The sequence below is a fragment of the Culex pipiens genome, chromosome 2 (genome assembly GCF_016801865.2).
Source record: "Culex pipiens pallens isolate TS chromosome 2, TS_CPP_V2, whole genome shotgun sequence".
NCBI lineage: Eukaryota > Metazoa > Arthropoda > Insecta > Diptera > Culicidae > Culex > Culex pipiens.
Window position 1 is genome coordinate 160,910,386 of NC_068938.1, and position 17,938 is coordinate 160,928,323.

General features: G+C 35.0%; 1 protein-coding gene across 1 annotated transcript; it reads right to left on the reverse strand.

Annotated features, from left to right (window-relative positions):
• Positions 1-14,762: 14,762 nt before the first annotated feature.
• LOC120421887 (uncharacterized) lies at positions 14,763-17,259 on the reverse strand. Its single transcript, XM_052708434.1, has 3 exons — positions 17,110-17,259; positions 16,978-17,053; positions 14,763-16,923 (listed from the first exon to the last, which is right to left on the reverse strand). Exon 3 carries the CDS (start codon positions 16,828-16,830, stop codon positions 15,271-15,273), a length of 1,560 nt encoding a protein of 519 aa, XP_052564394.1. The 5' UTR covers positions 16,831-16,923; positions 16,978-17,053; positions 17,110-17,259; the 3' UTR covers positions 14,763-15,270.
• Positions 17,260-17,938: the final 679 nt, after the last annotated feature.

The window sequence follows — 17,938 nt, forward strand, 5'->3', positions numbered from 1 at the left end:
AAAACATGTCATCTTGTTATCAAATGTACCAGTGGGCTGAAATTCATTTAGCATTGTTATCTTTTTTGCCTTTCTTACTAAAGAAAGGTATAGGTTTTACTTTAAGGCTGGACGTCATTTCTAGCTTCGTAAATATGTCGATTCAGCATGAATTTTAATCCGAAAAATCGCTAAAAAATCACACTGCATCGATTTTCGACGCTCTATCGATTCACCTTGACAGAACTCGTCTATCTCGAACCCTCGAATTTTGAGAAAATAAATTCCGTGGAGGTCGAGTGATGTTCGTATGTGGTAAAATTTTGCAAAATTTTGTGTCGCGCCGTTCTCAGCGCCCATATATCCGATTTCGATTCTTCTGAATGCAGATGAAATCTAGTGTGCTGAACCTGGGCGAGTTGCCGCGCAAATTTCGAAATATCCATCTGTTTTCGGATGCGGCCAGACTTTTCAACAAAATACACAGTTTTCAAATGAAAATATGGTCTAATTTTTTCATTTTCATATCTTTTATTTATCTCAAAAATTGCATTTTTCGAGCTCTACAACCTACCAAATTTTCATCCAGATTCATAATATGGTTCTGGAGTTAGAGCCGTTTGATTAACCTACCAAAAGAAAAAAAATCCCTAAAAAAAGGTAAAAGCCCACCTGATGACCTTTGCCAACACTTTTCATTTCTGATTTTATTCGAAATTTCTTCCTACATTCATAGTACAGACCATGAGTGAGCATCTGAAACAAATTCGACATCTATCGACAATCCCGATCAATTTTTAGAACGATTTACTTTTTGTCTTTCTTACTAAAGAAAGGTATAGGTTTTACTTTAAGGCTGGACGTCATTTCCAGCTTCGTAAATATGTCGATTCAGCATGAATTTTAATCCGAAAAATCGCTAAAAAATCACACTGCATCGATTTTCGACGCTTCGTCGCCAAGTCGACCAGTTGTCAAGTTGAGCTTCAAACACTGGCGCGAGAATGCTGGCGCATCTATTTTGTGGCTCGACTTATACTCGTTTTGTAGTAGCTTGTCTACCGATGTTTCCTACAACATGTAAGATTTCGTAGCTTTTCGGTTTCTTTTGCCCTGTCCGTAATTGCATTACTGTCCAATGTTTATGAAAAAACTTTAATGACATAGGACATTCATCCGGCTACAATCAATTTGTTTCCCGTGCGCTCCTAAAATCGCCTGAATGTAGACATCGGTTTTTCGTGATTTTGTAAGTTTATTTAACAGGGTTCATTGGATTCCAATAGGAGCTTTCTAAGCTTTTCATCGTTTAAATCGTTTTCAAACTTTTCAATGCTGGCGACGCCAATGGCTTTCTACCTAAGGTTCTCTCGATTGAGTGTGTAGTGGTGCGGTTGTTAAAAATAGCTATCTCTGACTCTGTCACTTTCGTAGAAGCTGGCTAGCTTCCCTGCACCGTCCGGCACACGCGGTTCACTTGTACCTCGGTTTTGCTTGGCTTGGTGCGCTGGAACGATGAACCAAAATATTGCGCGTATTCCCGTAAAAGACACGTGGCATACCAGCCTCGAAACGACGCGCCGCACTTTCGCGCAAATGCGCGTTGTCAAATCCCATACTGCGCGTTTTGTTTTTGTTGTTCTTCTTCTTCGAACTGCATGGTATTGTTGCCGGGTATGTTTTTTATTGCACCAAAAGTGCAAAAAATCGCTGGCAACAGTGTCTGCGGCACATTCTGAAATGCGGCGCGGCATGTACCTTTGAATGAAACGGACAATACCAACACACAAAAGGGCTCGTGCCGAAGCTAGAAAACCAAAACCGCGGTGTGCGTTGTCACTGGCACATGGGAAGCTTGCTATGATCGTGTTTGTCATAAACGCTTGTTTGATTACAAACTTACAAACATATTGTACGATTGAAAATATTCTTTTGGTGAAAATTGCGTTTTTTATTTCTTTTGGAAATCATATCATTCATAATACATTGCTTTCATCATAAGACTTTCTTTTGTGCTGACGTTATAAATAAACAAAGTCGATGTTATGAATTGAAAAAAAGTTCTACCATTGTTACATTCTTTAGTAAGAAAGGCTCTATCTCACCCCAGGTGGGATTAAATCGGGTTTTTAATTATGGTTGTTGGGAAACGTTGGAAAAAGTGAAACACACTTTTTTTTCGACCATATCAAATGGTCGTTGATTTGAAAATTTTCAAAATATTTTTATTCGAAAGATCGGAAAACTTCACAATCATTTCATTTTTTGACATGGAAAATTGGACGCAATCTTAAAAATTACATCATTTTAAAAACTGTAAAAAACGTGAATGATTTTGAAAGAACCACAAAATGTGAATTATGGGAGAAAAACTGTTGTCTTTTCTACCGTCTTGATACAGAAATAAAAGTAAAAAAAAAATCAAGCAGCCAAGAAATAATGAAGATTGGAGTCAAATACACTGATGATAATTGTTGAAATTCTGTTTAAGTTGCAGTACGTAATTATTAATAAAAGTTTAAACATAAAAAAATAACTGATTTTTCATGAAATCGTTTCAAATCAATCATTTATCATTTAAATCATTTTAAAGTATTCAAATATGGAGAAAAGTCAATATTCAATTATTTAAAACAATTTTTAAATATTTTTGATTAACATTAACTCGAAAATATAATCAGGGGCCATTCATAAACCACGTGAAAACTTTTTTGGAAAATCACTATTTGGCAAAACCGCTATGGAATGGTTTGAACAGAAATTAGTACTATTTTATAGTGTTTTTTAGTTAATGAATTTTGAATAAAATTCAAGTTTATTAAATTTTTACTTGATTTTCTTGAATTTAAATTTAACATCAAATTTTCGTAAAGAATTAGAAACAATTACAAATAGTTACAGGATTTATTTTTATTAAATGTGACTTAATTTTGAACTTGTCGGATTGTTTCAATCGTTTTTATTTAACTTTTTTACTCAAAATTAGATTTTTTTTGCGCAGTCTCACACATTATTGACTGAACCTGATTCTACTCATTTAGAAACTTTATGTTAAGGTATTAATTTCAATCAAATTGAATTTCAGTTTGATAATTGTAAAAAACGCATGACTTTATGGTACGTATTATAGAAATTCTTATGGAACACTGTTATTTAAAAAAAATCATGTTTTATAAGGTGGTTCAAATTTGGCTATTCACCTTCCATTACAGCGCCAAACCAGACATATTGGCCAACTTCTTGTCATAAATTTTATAAATAGAAGATTACAGTATGAGCATTCTGGAGATTTACAGAATCTCCACAATAACACTTTTAAAAACTGTCTTTGCTATAAATATCATTCTTTATGCTGAAGTAGTACTTTTCATCATCAAAAATCATTGAATCAAAACATTTACGAAACTTCAACTTAATATATTTCCAGAAATTTTGACAATTGCATTATTAGTTTCTGAAATACAGCCTCAAAAAGAATTTGAATCGATGAAAATTGGTTTTTATAAGAGTCACCTAATTAGCAGTTTATTTTCAACTGACAATGTTACACAATTGAACTTTCATAAAATTTTCTGATCTTTTCAGTATAAACAATTATTTTTTAAAAATCAAGCAAACCGTTTGAAACGGTCTAGCAAATGATATGTTTCGTCATTTCATATTTTATACCAGATTTGAAATTACTGAATTAATTTTTATTGAAAAAATCGCAAAATTTCACAAAAGTTTTGTAAATTGAACCAATGGCTTTCGTTGAAGTATAAAATAATGGACTTATTAGATAAAACTTAGAAAAACTCATTTTCATCGATTCGAGTTCTTTGTGAGGCTGTTTCTCAGAAACTAATTGTCTGATTTTCAAAGTCTCAAATAGTAAATTGTAAAATTATACTGTAAAATTTGGTCAGATTAAATTTTTTAAGGTCTTTAAAAAATCTAAAATGTAGCTTTTCAAAATAATTGAATTTCACTTTTTTAATTTTTTACCGCATTTTCTTTTTTTTTTAAAACCTTTTTTTTATTTTTCTGTAACCAGATTCAGAACTATTATACAATATGGCTCAAAAAATTACTTTTTCAGTCCCATAAAACATATTATGTTGTCATAATATTGTCATAAAATACCTTACATTCATAAAAATGACCATATCTGAATAAAGTTACTGCCCTGCAATGGAAGGTGATCAGGATACTTGAATCACCCATATTCATTGTTTTTCAATCAACAATATTATTTGAATTGAATAGTAAAAGACTAATTTTACTTTAAGAGACATCCACTTTTTTAAAAGGCAATTTTGTAACTGAAATACCTGATTTTTTTAATTTTGCTAAAGAACTTAAATTAAATGCTTTGGGATAAAAATTGGCAACTGGACCTCTCTGGATAAAATTCAGACATTTGATGAAATATATACAGATCTTTTGAAAGTCTGGGTGGCAATCTTGGTATAAAGTATTGTTAGTTTATTGTGAGGGAAACAACACTTCTCCTCGTTGTTGCCTTAAGAAATCTTCCACCAAGATGCGGTAATTTACCAAACTGTTCCGGCTCGTTTGACGGTTGTCGCTTTATTTTTGATAATCCTCCCCGTGGATGATGTCACGTGCAGCAGCAGCATCGTCCTCATCATCGTGTTGTGTCTTCCAGTCGTTGCTACTTGAAGGCGTTTCGTTACATCCTCTCGAAGAAGCAGCTAGGGAAAGCGCGCACTGCAGTGTGAAAATCCACCTTGAAATGTGTTGCTGGTCTTAAGACACACCCTCCTCGTGTGGGTTTTCCGTATTTCCTTTCCCTAGGAAAACCATGTTGCAGAGATTAAATTCGTTATCGTGTGGGATTGGTTGATGGAAGTGTCGTTTGGCGAGGCTTGGGTTTCCGAGTGTAATGTAACGTATTTCGGTTTATAATCCCTCAGAGTTGGAATTGCTGCGACATGCTGCGAGATAATTTGGCTCGCGAGATTAAAGGACAGGATGGGCGTGTGTGTAGGCTGCTTCCTAACGGAGCCAAAACGGCTTTGACAAAGTCGAGTTGGGCCATGTTCCACTAGACAAGCAACTTTTTCATCCGAAAAGAAACACTTTGCAATGCAAATCGTTGAAACTCTATCCGCTGCCTTCGGAGCTGTTGAAGAGAAGCTCTTTCGGTAATTAATTTTGCCAAAACAATCGAGTTCGTGTGTCTGCCCACTGGCGCAGTCCTCCTGATGGATGATAATGAGCAGGTCGAAACAGATGCAAATTTACATTTAATAAAGTACGGAACAACCTATCCGGAGAAATCGCTTTGATTGATCTCTCTTGTCATACCTCATCCAAGCGAAGTTGTTGTTAGGTTAGGTTGTGCCGAATTAATGGGAAATTTGAAACCTTTTGCCAAACTTGGCGTTGATCTGAGCGCCTGATGAGAAAAAAATGGTCAGCCAAGGTTTGAGAATTAATGTCACAAGGTGACAAACAATTTATCACTTGTGGTGAAACAAGCAGATTTGCACTTTTAACTATTTTTGTTATTTTGAAGAATATTTTTTGCTTTTTTTGATATCATCAAAATGCATTCTTCAAAATTAAAATGTGCAAATCATTGTCACATAAAACATTAATTCCGCTAATTTATTATCTCAAAGACAAACCAGATTTGGCACGAAAAGGATCCGGATCGGTTTCCACCTTTCCATCTTGGAACATTTCTTGTGAATGGCTGAGCAAGAGTGTGAGTTTAGATCGTTTCTTAGGAATTTGTTTTGGCGTGGGTGGCGTCCTCCTCCCCACCATCCCTCAGTTTGATTTGTCTTGGTTGTTTGGTTCGCGACTTGGAAAAGAGAGGTGTCAATTTTCATCAAGAGTTTTGTCTTTCTTTGCGGAGGCTGTGAAACATTAATGATACATCGTGGTTCATTATTTTTCAGCATCGTTTTGTGTGGGTCTCGTGGCGCAGGGGTAGCGGCTTCGGCTGCCGATCCCGATGATGCTATGAGACGCGGGTTCGATTCCCGCCTTATCCACTGAGCTTCTATCGGATGGTGAAGTAAAACGTCGGTCCCGGTTTCTCCTGTCTCGTCAGAGGCGCTGGAGCAGAAATCCCACGTTAGAGGAAGGCCATGCCCCGGGGGGCGTAGTGCCAATAGTTTCGTTGTGTTGTGCCCTGAATGAGATTTGATTTAATGGCGCGGTTGAATCGCAGGGGGTGGCGATCTTTTAAGGTAAATGAAAATTTATATTTATTATTACGTGTAAATTAGAAGATATTTGTGTGCACTTATAAGCAAATGAGAGAACATTATCTTGATAATATTTAAGCATTTTTTTAACCAAATTTGAGAGTGTTCTCAGAAACATTGAGTCATTAATAAATATTAAAATGCATCAAATAAATAAATTTATTTGAAACACAGCAAATAATCGGTGATATTATCATTCGATCATTCGATTTTTTTTTTGTATTTTTTTATCCGGCTGAAACTTTTTTGGTGCCTTCTGTATGCCCAAAGAAGCCATTTTGCATCATTAGTTTGTTCATATAATTTTCCATACAAATTTGGCAGCTGTCCATACAAAAAAGAAAAATCTGTATCTTTTGCGGGAATTTTTTTATGGATTTGGTGTCTTCGGCAAAGTTGTTGGTATAGATAAGGACTACACTGAAAAAAAATGATACACGACAAATTTTTTTGGTGATTTTTAATTTCTTTTTTGTCACTAAAACTTGTTTTCCAAAAAAAAAAACACTATTTTTATTTTTTTATTTTCTGGTATGTGGACATCAAATCGTCAGCTGTGTGCTATCTTGTGACATAGACCATTTAGGTCGAAAATGAGTTAATGATGACGTTTTGCTATACTTAACAAACACTACAAGATGCTTTAACCCGATTTTGGAAACTCGCTTCCGTTTCCCGGATATCGCAATACACACTTGTGACATAGACCAATTTATCATTAAAATGATTGTGCACACTTGTGACACGTCATACATGTTGTTGGAAAATGTGGACATTTTTTCTTGTTTTTCACAAATTTATGTTGATACACATTTTCTGAAGGCAATGCAATCTTTTGTTTTTGAAAATATACTGATTAAGTCGGTTAAACTATTGATTTAAGTCTATTTTAGTTTGTATGGAAATTCTGTGCACACTTGTGACACGTAGTACAATTTTACTTTCGAAACACACTTGTGACACGTGCTTTTCAGAATTTTGTTTACATTATTTACTGTATCTTTCAACTGGTGTAACCTAATTAGTTGAAACTTGGAGCGTTTGTTAAGCGATAGTATACGAACCGATTGCTTCAAAAAGTTTGGCTCTATCATTCATAGTTTTGAAATTATTTACCAACAAACTTTAAAAATCGATTTTCTCGAAAAGTACTAAATGGTCGTTGTCACAAGATAGCACACAACTAACGAAATGCCAACTTTTCAAAAATTTCAGAACGGGCAAAAAAATCTTTGACCGAGTTTTGATTTTTTTGAATCAATACTGAATTTAAAAAAAAATCGAAATATTGGTCGTAAAAATTTTTCAACATCATTTTTCGATGTAAATTAAAAAAAAATAATACAGTCATGCCTCGGTTTTGCACACCTCGGTTTTGCACTGTCCCGGTTTTGCTCCGTTCAGCTGCCACGGTTAAGCACGGCTCAGTGCCTAACTAAAGCACAGAGCTTATGGGTTTTTGGCTGTATGGGAGACATTGGCTTTAATCGTATGAAAAATCATGCAAACATCAAAAAATTATAGTGTTTTGGAATCGGGGTGATGTTAGTTATCCATTAAAATTATTATTTCAAGAAAATTTTCTCAAAAATACGTATTTTTCCTGTGTTGAGCAACTCTCTACGAAATCGGCCGATTTCGACCATTTTTATTTTTTTTTTTTTTTTAATTTGGCTCAAACTTTGTGGAGGCCTTTCCTATGACCAAATAAGCTATTTTGCATCATTGGTTCACCCATACAAGTCTCCATACAAAAATGGTATGTAAATATTCAAACAGCTGTAACTTTTGAGTCAATTTTCTGATCAATTTGGTGTCTTCCGAAAAGTTGTAGGTATTGTTGAGGACTATTGAGAAAAAAAATAGGCACAAGGAAAAAAAAATTGCAGATTTTTTTATCAACTTTTTTTTCACAAAAACTCAATTTCCCAAAATATGTATTTTTTGATTTTCGAGATTTTTTGATATGTTTTAGGGGACAAAAATCCGCAACTTTTGAGCCATAGAGAAACATGGTCAAAAAATCTGCCGCCGAGTTATGAATTTTTGAAATAATGATTTTTGGAAAAAAACGAAATTTTATGCGAATCATCGAATTCATCGAAATTTGACGATATTTTTTAATGCAAAATTGAATTTGCAATCGAAAACTACTTTACAGATTTTTTGATAAAGAGCTCCGTTTTCAAGATATAGACACCGAAAGTTTGATTTTAGCGAAACATTTGCAGTTTTTCGATTTTTAAAAATTGTGACCATGAGTGACCATTTCTAGAAATATTTTTTTTTGAAAAGTTCATAAAATTTGCTATAAAATTGTCTAAGAGACATTGAAGATTGAACCTCGGGTTATAAATTTTTGAAAAAATAGTGATTTTTGGAAAAAATCGAAATTTCATGCAAAAACAAATTTGACGATAAATATGTTATAACATTCGAAATGTATGAAAAAATCCCGATCGTTTGACAACCACATTGTAAAAACGGAAATTTTGAGTATTTTTTTACAAAATACGTAGTTTTGTGAAAATTTTGAGTATTTTCAAATAATGTTGTTATTACATTCGAAATGTTTGAAAAACCCCCGATCGTTTGATACCAACATTGTAAAAACGGAAATTTTGAATATTTTTCGGAAATACGTAGTTTTGTGAAAATTTTGAGTGTTTTCAAAAAATAATTTTATTGCATTCGAAATGTATGAAAAAATCCCGATCGTTCGATACCCACATTGTAAAAACGGAAATTTTGAGTATTTTATTCGAAAATACGTGGTTTTGTGAATATTTTGAGTATTTTCTAAAAATGTTGTTATTACATTCGAAATGTATGAAAAAATCCCGATAGTTTGATACCCATATTGTAAAAATTTTAATTTTGAGTAATTTTTTTTCGAAAAGACGTATTTTTGTGAAAATTTTGAGTATTTTAAAAAAATGTTGTTTTTACATTCGAAGTGATACCCATATTGCAATAACAATATATTTTTGGTTTCTATATAGAAAAAAAAATGCATTTTCGAAATACAGGGAAAATACGTATTTTTGTGAAAACTTCCATGAAATAATAATTTTAATGCATAGCTGACATCATCCCGATTCCAAAACACTATAATTTTTTGATGTTTCCATGATTTTTCGTACGATTAAAGCCAATGTCTCCCATATAGCCAAAATCCCATAAGCTCTTTACCTCGGTTATGCACGCCTCGGTTTTGCATCCCCCATATGCGGTTCTATACCGAGGCATGACTGTAGCTTCGACTATTTTCATAAAAGTTACGTAAAAATGGCTATAATTTAAAAACGGTGCACTTTATCAAAATTTCACTAAAGTACTTTTTTATTGTAAATTCGATTTTACATCGAAAAATAAATTTGAAACATTTTTGCGACCAATTTTTCGATTTTTCGAAAAATCAGAATTGATTCAAAAATTCATAACTTGGTCATAGATTTTTTGCCTGTTCTGGAAATTTATGATTAGTTGGCATTTGATGTCCCCTAAAACATATCAGAAAATAAAAAAATAAAAATAGTTTTTTTTTTGCAAATCAAGTTTTAGTGACAAAAAATGAAATTAAAATTCACCAATTTTTTTACCGTGTGTAATTTTTTTAGTCCTTATCCATACCTACAACTTCGCCGAAGACACCAAATCGATCAATAAATTCCTTCAAAATAAACAGATTTTTCACAGCAGCCAAATTTGTATGGAAAATTATATGAACAAACTAATGATGCAAAATGGCCTCTTTGGGCATACAGAACATACCAAAAATGTTTCAGCCAGATTAGGGACCATCCATAAATCACGTGGACACTTTAGGGGGGGGGGGGGGGGTTTGGCGGTTGTCCACGCTCCATACAAAAAAGGTTTTTTTTTTGTATGAAAATTGGCCACGACGGGAGGGTGGGGGGTCCGAGATCTCCAAAAAAGTGTCCACATGGTTTGTTGATGGTCCTTTAAAAAATACCTTTTTTTACAATCTAAATTAAAAAATAGACCGATATCGTAGATAATTGCGCACAAGGAACTGGGACATTTCCGATAAATTCAACATTTTCACACATTTTTATGGTAATCTTAAAAAAAAAGTTAATATTCTACTAAATCGTCCAAAACATGACTTAAACATAATTTTTAGTCCATTTAAGCAGTTTTGACTTGATATGTATTAGAAAAGAAGAATAGTTTTTAAATTTAAATATAATGTAAATTGTAAGCGATCATGTAATGGTTATTAAAAATAGTTGAAGAAGTCCGTCAATTTAAATGACTTTTTTCAACCAAATTCACAAAAAAAAACTCTTCTTGCAAACTTTCATCACCCTCTTTAAGTTGACCTACGCAATTAAAGGCCAATATTTCAAGCCAGCTGACCCAGCTTCTTTGTGGAGTGTCCATATATCATGGTGGGCCAACATTAACAGCTAATTTAACGCAGTACGATGGCATGCTTTCCTTTGCGTTACTTTTTGCAGTCAAACCACCCCGAAAAAAAGAGCGCGCTCCCCATTGGGGCCACACACACCATGTGGACTATTTGGACTTGGAGTGAATTTAAATTAGCACTAATGGACACCCTGATGTCGCGGCAAATAGGTTCCTGGCACGCCGCCGCCGTGGAGCAATTTATCGCTGGTCGAAATAATTAAAAACTTAAACTTTTTTTTTTGCTCCAACTTCTCTGTCGTGGGGTGAAATTGATGTCCGTGGAAGGTTTTTCACGGAGTCGCCCAACTTTCTACAATTGTAGTTGGAAGTTTTTTTAACGCATTTGAGGCTGCTTTCCGGATGGAATGGTGGTCTTTCTGGTAGTTAAAAGTTCATGGCTTTTTTGGGCTTGTTTCACTTGTTACGAGGTCGGGTGTAAATCTTACGTTGGAACAAGGTTATATTTACGGTTGTAACACCGTAGTATTTAAGTCTTAGTTGATCTTTAAGCTTTAAAAACAATTTGAACGCTTCATATTATTGTATTGCCAGGTCATCTGCCATCACCAGAGACCGAGAATACATATTCTAAGTAGCTTATCATTTGCTTACAGTTTCATCAAACTCCAAGTAGTTTCCCGGAAAATCACATGACACAGCTCCATAAAATCAAGAACCTAGCAAACGTGTTCCACATAGTAAACGTGAAAGTAAAACAATCACAATTGACCATAATCCGTGGAACAACCACAAAAAAAAGTGAGAACATTCCCCCTACTTCGTAAACCTCCAACTCCAACCCCAACTCGGTCGACTCGACTCGAAAATCAGAAAAGCTTCTGCCGTAAAAATGTGTTTAATGACTAAATCATGTTTTCAACGCTAGTTATTAGTTGTTACAAGCGCTCTCGAGCAGGGCCCGAAGAAAGCTGGGCTGTCGTGGCAGTTGATGGACAACCGGCGAAACGGTCGTCGCAATAAAACACTCTTCAAGAACCTGCCAAGCCAGCCAGGCCTCAGGTGAGTTCCACGTGCGGGCACCAGAAACTAGTCGCGTCATGAATGCATGTTGGTTGTTTGCGTATAGTTTTGTTTCTCTTCTTTTTTTGTGACGGCCCATAAAACGCTCCACTTTTACAACTAGGAAAATATGTAATAAAACCATAAAAAACAAAACTTTTAATGACGAGTGAGGTTTTTTTTTTCGTGGGTACTTGTGCTGGAGTTGTTTCGGCTATGTTTGACGACGAGTTGAATTTAAAAATCCACAAACGTTTTTCAGCAGAACTTTGGTGCAGGGTGATTCTTTGGGATTTCAACAAAAAAAAGAGAAATAGAAGTTTCAAATTTCTAGACTTAAAATGAACAAAAACTTCTCAAAATGCTTAAGAATTCATTATAGCAGTGTTTCTCAACCTTTTTCGTTCCATTCCCCCCTTGACTAATTTTCAAGAGCCAGAAAAAAAAAAGAAAAAAAAACAAGTACAAACAAACAACAACAACAGCAAAACCTTGCAAAAAATCTCAATGTTCAATTCCGTAAGATGTAAAACCACTTCTTTTAAATAACCTTTTTGAAATAAAAATAATCAAGAACTACTCATTTATGAAACCATGTTATTACTTACGGCAGTGAAAATGATCGCTTAAAAAATAAAACTTTTTTATCAATTTTGAAAAAAAAATCCGTAAAATCAACTAAAACTTGTTCAAAACCGTGAAAATTTACAAAAATATGTTGAATGACGCATGCATGTTAAAAAAAAATTATGATACATAATTTTGTCGAATTCTTCTATTTTAAGAAATTTAAATTCTAAAATTCGGATATTCGTAAATGCCGCCATATTGAATCATAAAAAGTACATTTTTTTTTGGAGTCATATTTTAGGTTAGAAACTCAGATTAGATGTTTTAGAGATTGGACATTTAAAAAAGTTTTTCGGAATCAGGGCTGTGGAGTCGGAGTCGGAGTCGGAGCCGGAGTCGGTGGAGTCGGGTCTTTTTGGGGACCTGGAGTCGGAGTCGGAGTCGGAGTCGTCAAAACTCGAACAGCTGGAGTCGGAGTCGGAGCCGGAGTCGGCTAAATTTTATGAGCTGGAGTCGGAGTCGGAGCCGAAAATTTCTGATAACCAGGAGTCGGAGTCATCTTAAATACAAAAAAAAATTCTTGTTGTTCAGCATTTGCTATAAAACAGCTTAATTTACAAAATTTCTTATACTTTTAACTGTTTTTTTAAGTCGTATGCACTGAATTGCCATTTTTTTAAGATTTATCAGATGCCATTATGTTTTTGAAGTTTTTTATTGTGATTGGAAAACTCTTATTGGGTTATATTACTAAATAATAACCTGTTTATTCCCTCTTACCCAACTATTTAGTATTATAACTTTATTGTAGTCACAAATATTTAATTGATTCTTGACTGCATCCCTTTCAATTAAAATTTGACCAAATTTAATCTAGTTCTCTCTGAAAAAAGTACTCACACAGTCATCTTTTACTCTGATAGCGAATGTCTTGGAGGTTTTAAGTAAATCATTTTTCAGGGAAAAAATACGAGGTACAAAAAAAGATTTAAAATAATAATTGCTGTTTTTGGAAATCGGAAAAAGTCACTGACAGAATAACTCTTCCAACAAATATTCAATCATTATAACAATCTATTTCTAAGAAATCAACATGAGCATTTTGTTTTAAACTAAGTACAAAAAAATCAAAGTGATGCATTTAAAATAATTGAAACTGACAAAAATTATCAATACAGTTGCAACTTATTTTGAAATAATCATTGCATATGTTAAATATATCGATTATCTCAATGTTTACTATTTATCTACTAAAATCTGAGAATGTTGATCCTTGACAAACTATTTTGATATCGTTGCAAAAAAATCGTTGAACAAATTTCAAGATTTCAGTACCAAAAAGTACAAAAAATTAAAATATTATTCAACCGGTAATAATTTTCTGATATTGTATGTCCCACGCCAATATTTCGGAAGGTAATTATCATTGCAAATCAATGCACCTAAAATTTTTTTTTTTGGAAAGGTCCTTTTAAAATGACCTAGAAAATATTTTACCTGTGGATTTTGGTTTTAACCCAATATTTTGATATTTCATATATTTTAAAGGAGGCGCACGATCATTCATAAAGCTTTGTTTTAGGTGAAGATTCAAGAAGTATTGCGCGCCTCCTTCTAAGTATATTGAAAATTTTAAAATTAAAATAAATCAATAATTCCCATTTTACCTGGGTCACGGATATTTTAAAGGACCCCTTAATTATCTTTTCCACGAAGACATTTTTTAGATACCTTGATTTGCGATCATAATCTTTAAATAGTAGTTTATGCAACAAGTTGCAAAAAGAAGTTGTTTTGAGCACGAGTCGTACATTTATCCAACGAGGTTTACCGAGTTGGACAAATACGATGAGTGCTGCAAAAAAACAAGTTTTGCAACGAGTTGCTTACAACATTTTTTAGAGACCGGCCCGTGGCTTAATGGCTACGGCTCCCGCTTCATAAGCGGAAGGTTCCGGGTTCGATTCCCGACCGGTCTCCTTGAAATTATTCGACGATAATTGAACTTTGAATATGAACAAAAAACGCAAGGAATCAGGTGGGATTCGAACTCACACCTTTGGATTGGTAGTCAGATGCTCTAGCCACTCGGACACCGAGGGGTTGACACCCCTTGAGTGAATTAATCCGTAGTGGTGAAATAATGTCACAAGGTCATTTACTATATAATACAACAATCCCTTTCCCAACGATTCCCCTACACACACTACACACCATTTTCTATAAATAACTCGAAGTGGTTGGTACGGTATGTCCCCACTTCTTCTTCTTCCCCTGATGATTCCATGAAATGTGGGTTCCGTTCATAGAATCTGTCTCTTGCGGTTAATGCAACGCAGTAGGCCGGGCAGCTTTAGTGAGTGTAATACATTTCGGGGGTTCTCGAAAGTACTGCAATCATTAATAATGACAAGAAAGAACTTGAGGCGTAATCTAACCATAAGTTCTTCCCGGATGCTTTCTTCGAACTGGCTGCGCTTGTGTTCGATTAGATTAGATTAGATTAGAGTTGTGTTCGGACGAGAATGATAAACTGAGTTTTACAGCGGCGCTTTTTCTTGCGGCTTAAAACTAAAAGAAATTATTTATTAGTTCATTGAATATTTGCTTATCATTCTTACTCACATCATTAGTTTCATTCTTAACCTCCTCCTCAACTCATGAATCGGATTCAAGTCCTGTGGTTCCTCTGCGAGCGTTCCTGATTGATACTAAATCTTTTTAAATTGCTCATAATTGGTTTATAGTTTAACTTACGATACAAATTGCGATAGGATCAATTTAATTGTGTTGCAAGCAGATCTTACGGGTTCACTTCTTCACGTGCTAATTTGTTTTTAACTTCTCGCTTCTTCCAATTCTTGACAAACGTCTATCTGACAAATTGCAAAGTGCTTTGGTAAAGGTGCGACTCTTTTGCGCCTCAACACTCCCCCACGTAATTCTGGATATTTCTTAGAACTTCCAGATTTACCTAAACTAAACTTTGCTATTTCAATTTCTTAACTATCTACGAATGAATTCAAATCGCCCCACCTCATCACCTTAAGGTACCAGGATGCAGTAAAGAATTATGTCTTTCTTGACAATTTCCCACATTACAATGTATGTTCATTTTACATCTAGCATTTCCATGAGCATTTAGGCAAATCTGACACAAATTGTTATCACTCACTACCTCCATTCGTTCGTCTAACTCCATTTCTTTAAACACCTCACAGTTTCTTATTCTGTGATTTGTTTCCCCGCAAACCACGCATGGCCATCTCGATTCAGAAGGACTGGACTCGATCTCCGCAGCGTCATGCACGCCGGCAAAGGATCTTTGTTGCTCCCTCGGCTTAGCAACTTTTCCGGCCATGTTGTTGGATGCAGTAAACTCGTCGTAGTGGACCACCTCACTAGCTACCGAAACCAAATCGGCGAGAAAATCCGTAAGAGTGCGTAAAGTGATCTTTCTTTGTTTACGTTTATATCGAACCCATTCGATTTGCGTTACAGCTGGTAACTTTTCGACAATTTCGCTTATCAATAAGGGATTGACAAGATGATCTTGAAGTCGAGTGGCTTCTAAGTGGTCGCAGAGCTGAGCGACAACTGTTCCAAATCTGATAAAAGTTCCTAATTTATCAATTTTTGGTGCTTCGGTTTTTCTGATCTTGGCCAACAGTGTGCCAAGCATCTGTTCAGGCCTTCCGTACAGTTGCCGCAGAGATTCGATCACTTTTGGTACTGCCTTTGGAAGAACCAATAATCCGCCGACCAACTCTCTGGCCGGAAATTTTATGGCTTCTTGTAATCGTGATAAATTTTCCAAATCCGAAAACCCACATGCTTCAGTTGAAGAATTGAAACTGCTTATGAATATGGGCCATTCGTTTGGATTTCCAGTAAAGGTTGGCAATTTCCACGACAAATACTGGCGGGCTGTTAGTTGGGCCTTAGTCGGTTTATCCGTCGACCGACTGCTGGTTTGTTTACGTTGCTCCTCTGATTCGATGCTTGAATCACTTCCGCTGAAACTCTCTTCGAACTCTGCATTGGGAGTTGACGCGGCGCCCCCAACCTTTGTGGAAGTTGCTCGGTGTTTCCTTTTTTTTCGCTTGTTCTTTGTAGGTTCACCTTTATCTGCAGTGATCTTTTTCAGGTACTCTTCAAACTCAGCACAACACTTCTTTCGATCTGCAGTTAACTCGTTCAACTCTTTCATCCAATTCTCTCTTTCTGCTTTATACTTTTGATTGAACTCCTTTTCAGCCAGTATCTTCTTCTCGATCTGTTCCTTCTCGTAGATCAGCTCCAACTCTCGTTTGTCCTGTTCTAGTTTGAGCTTCATGTCGACAAGGCGCGATCTCTTCTCCAGATTCTTCCGATGAAGATCTAGTTGCTGGGACATCAATTTAGCTACAGCTTCCATATTAACTTCGGTCGCAGATTTTGTACACGTATTGCACATCCACGAGTCGTCTGCCTTTGTTGACACCGTCACATCTTGACAGACACAGTGGAAGTATTGTTGACATCCGTCACAAAATATCAACTTTGCCTCGTCCTCTTCTGATAGGTTGCACTGGGCGCAATGAAAGCCTGATTCAGTCATTTTGAGGTTACGTCCGGGTGTAATGATTTTTAAGTGTTCGGACGAGAATGATAAACTGAGTTTTACAGCGGCGCTTTTTCTTGCGGCTTAAAACTAAAAGAAATGATTTATTAGTTCATTGAATATTTGCTTATCATTCTTACTCACATCATTAGTTTCATTCTTAACCTCCTCCTCAACTCATGAATCGGATTCAAGTCCTGTGGTTCCTCTGCGAGCGTTCCTGATTGATACTAAATCTTTTTAAATTGCTCATAATTGGTTTATAGTTTAACTTACGATACAAATTGCGATAGGATCAATTTAATTGTGTTGCAAGCAGATCTTACGGGTTCACTTCTTCACGTGCTAATTTGTTTTTAACTTCTCGCTTCTTCCAATTCTTGACAAACGTCTATCTGACAAATTGCAAAGTGCTTTGGTAAAGGTGCGACTCTTTTGCGCCTCAACAAGTTGCTTTCAACATTTTTTGCAATTCCGAAAAACGCTTTTTGAATGGAATTTTATGACAATTATTCATTCGTTAAGTGAACTCACCGTTCAAAACAAAAAATATTGAAAAATGTTACTGGTCGATACTAGTGCTGAAAAGTTCAACTTTTCAGCACCCATTTCAAGTGGAACTTTTCAGCACTGGTGTTGAAAGGTAAACATTTTCTATTTTGTTATTTTTGGTAGGGAAAAGTAGGCCGTTTCGTTTCTCCAGAAGGACAGGAAAAGATGACAGTTTCACAGCGGAATTGCAAAAAACAGTTTCGTTTAAAATTGTTATTTAAAAAACAAGGTGACTTTGATAGACAATGTGCTTCTTATAAATGTCAGCTTAAAAGTGTGCAAATTGAATTTATATGTTAAATCGATCATTAAGGCCAGGTTTCTTTAAATGATTCATTCAAAAAAATTGCAATTTAATATTAAAATATATAAGATTTTTATAATTTAAATGTAAATAAAACAAACAAACTAATTTTAGGTTAAATAAATAAAACCCAATTTAATTACAAAACTGTTCTTCTGAAAATGCCTTCAAAACTGGAGATAGTTTTTGAATTCTGTTTCAACAACGTATAAAACTTGTAACCTAGAAACTTTTTTTCAGTTGATTCTT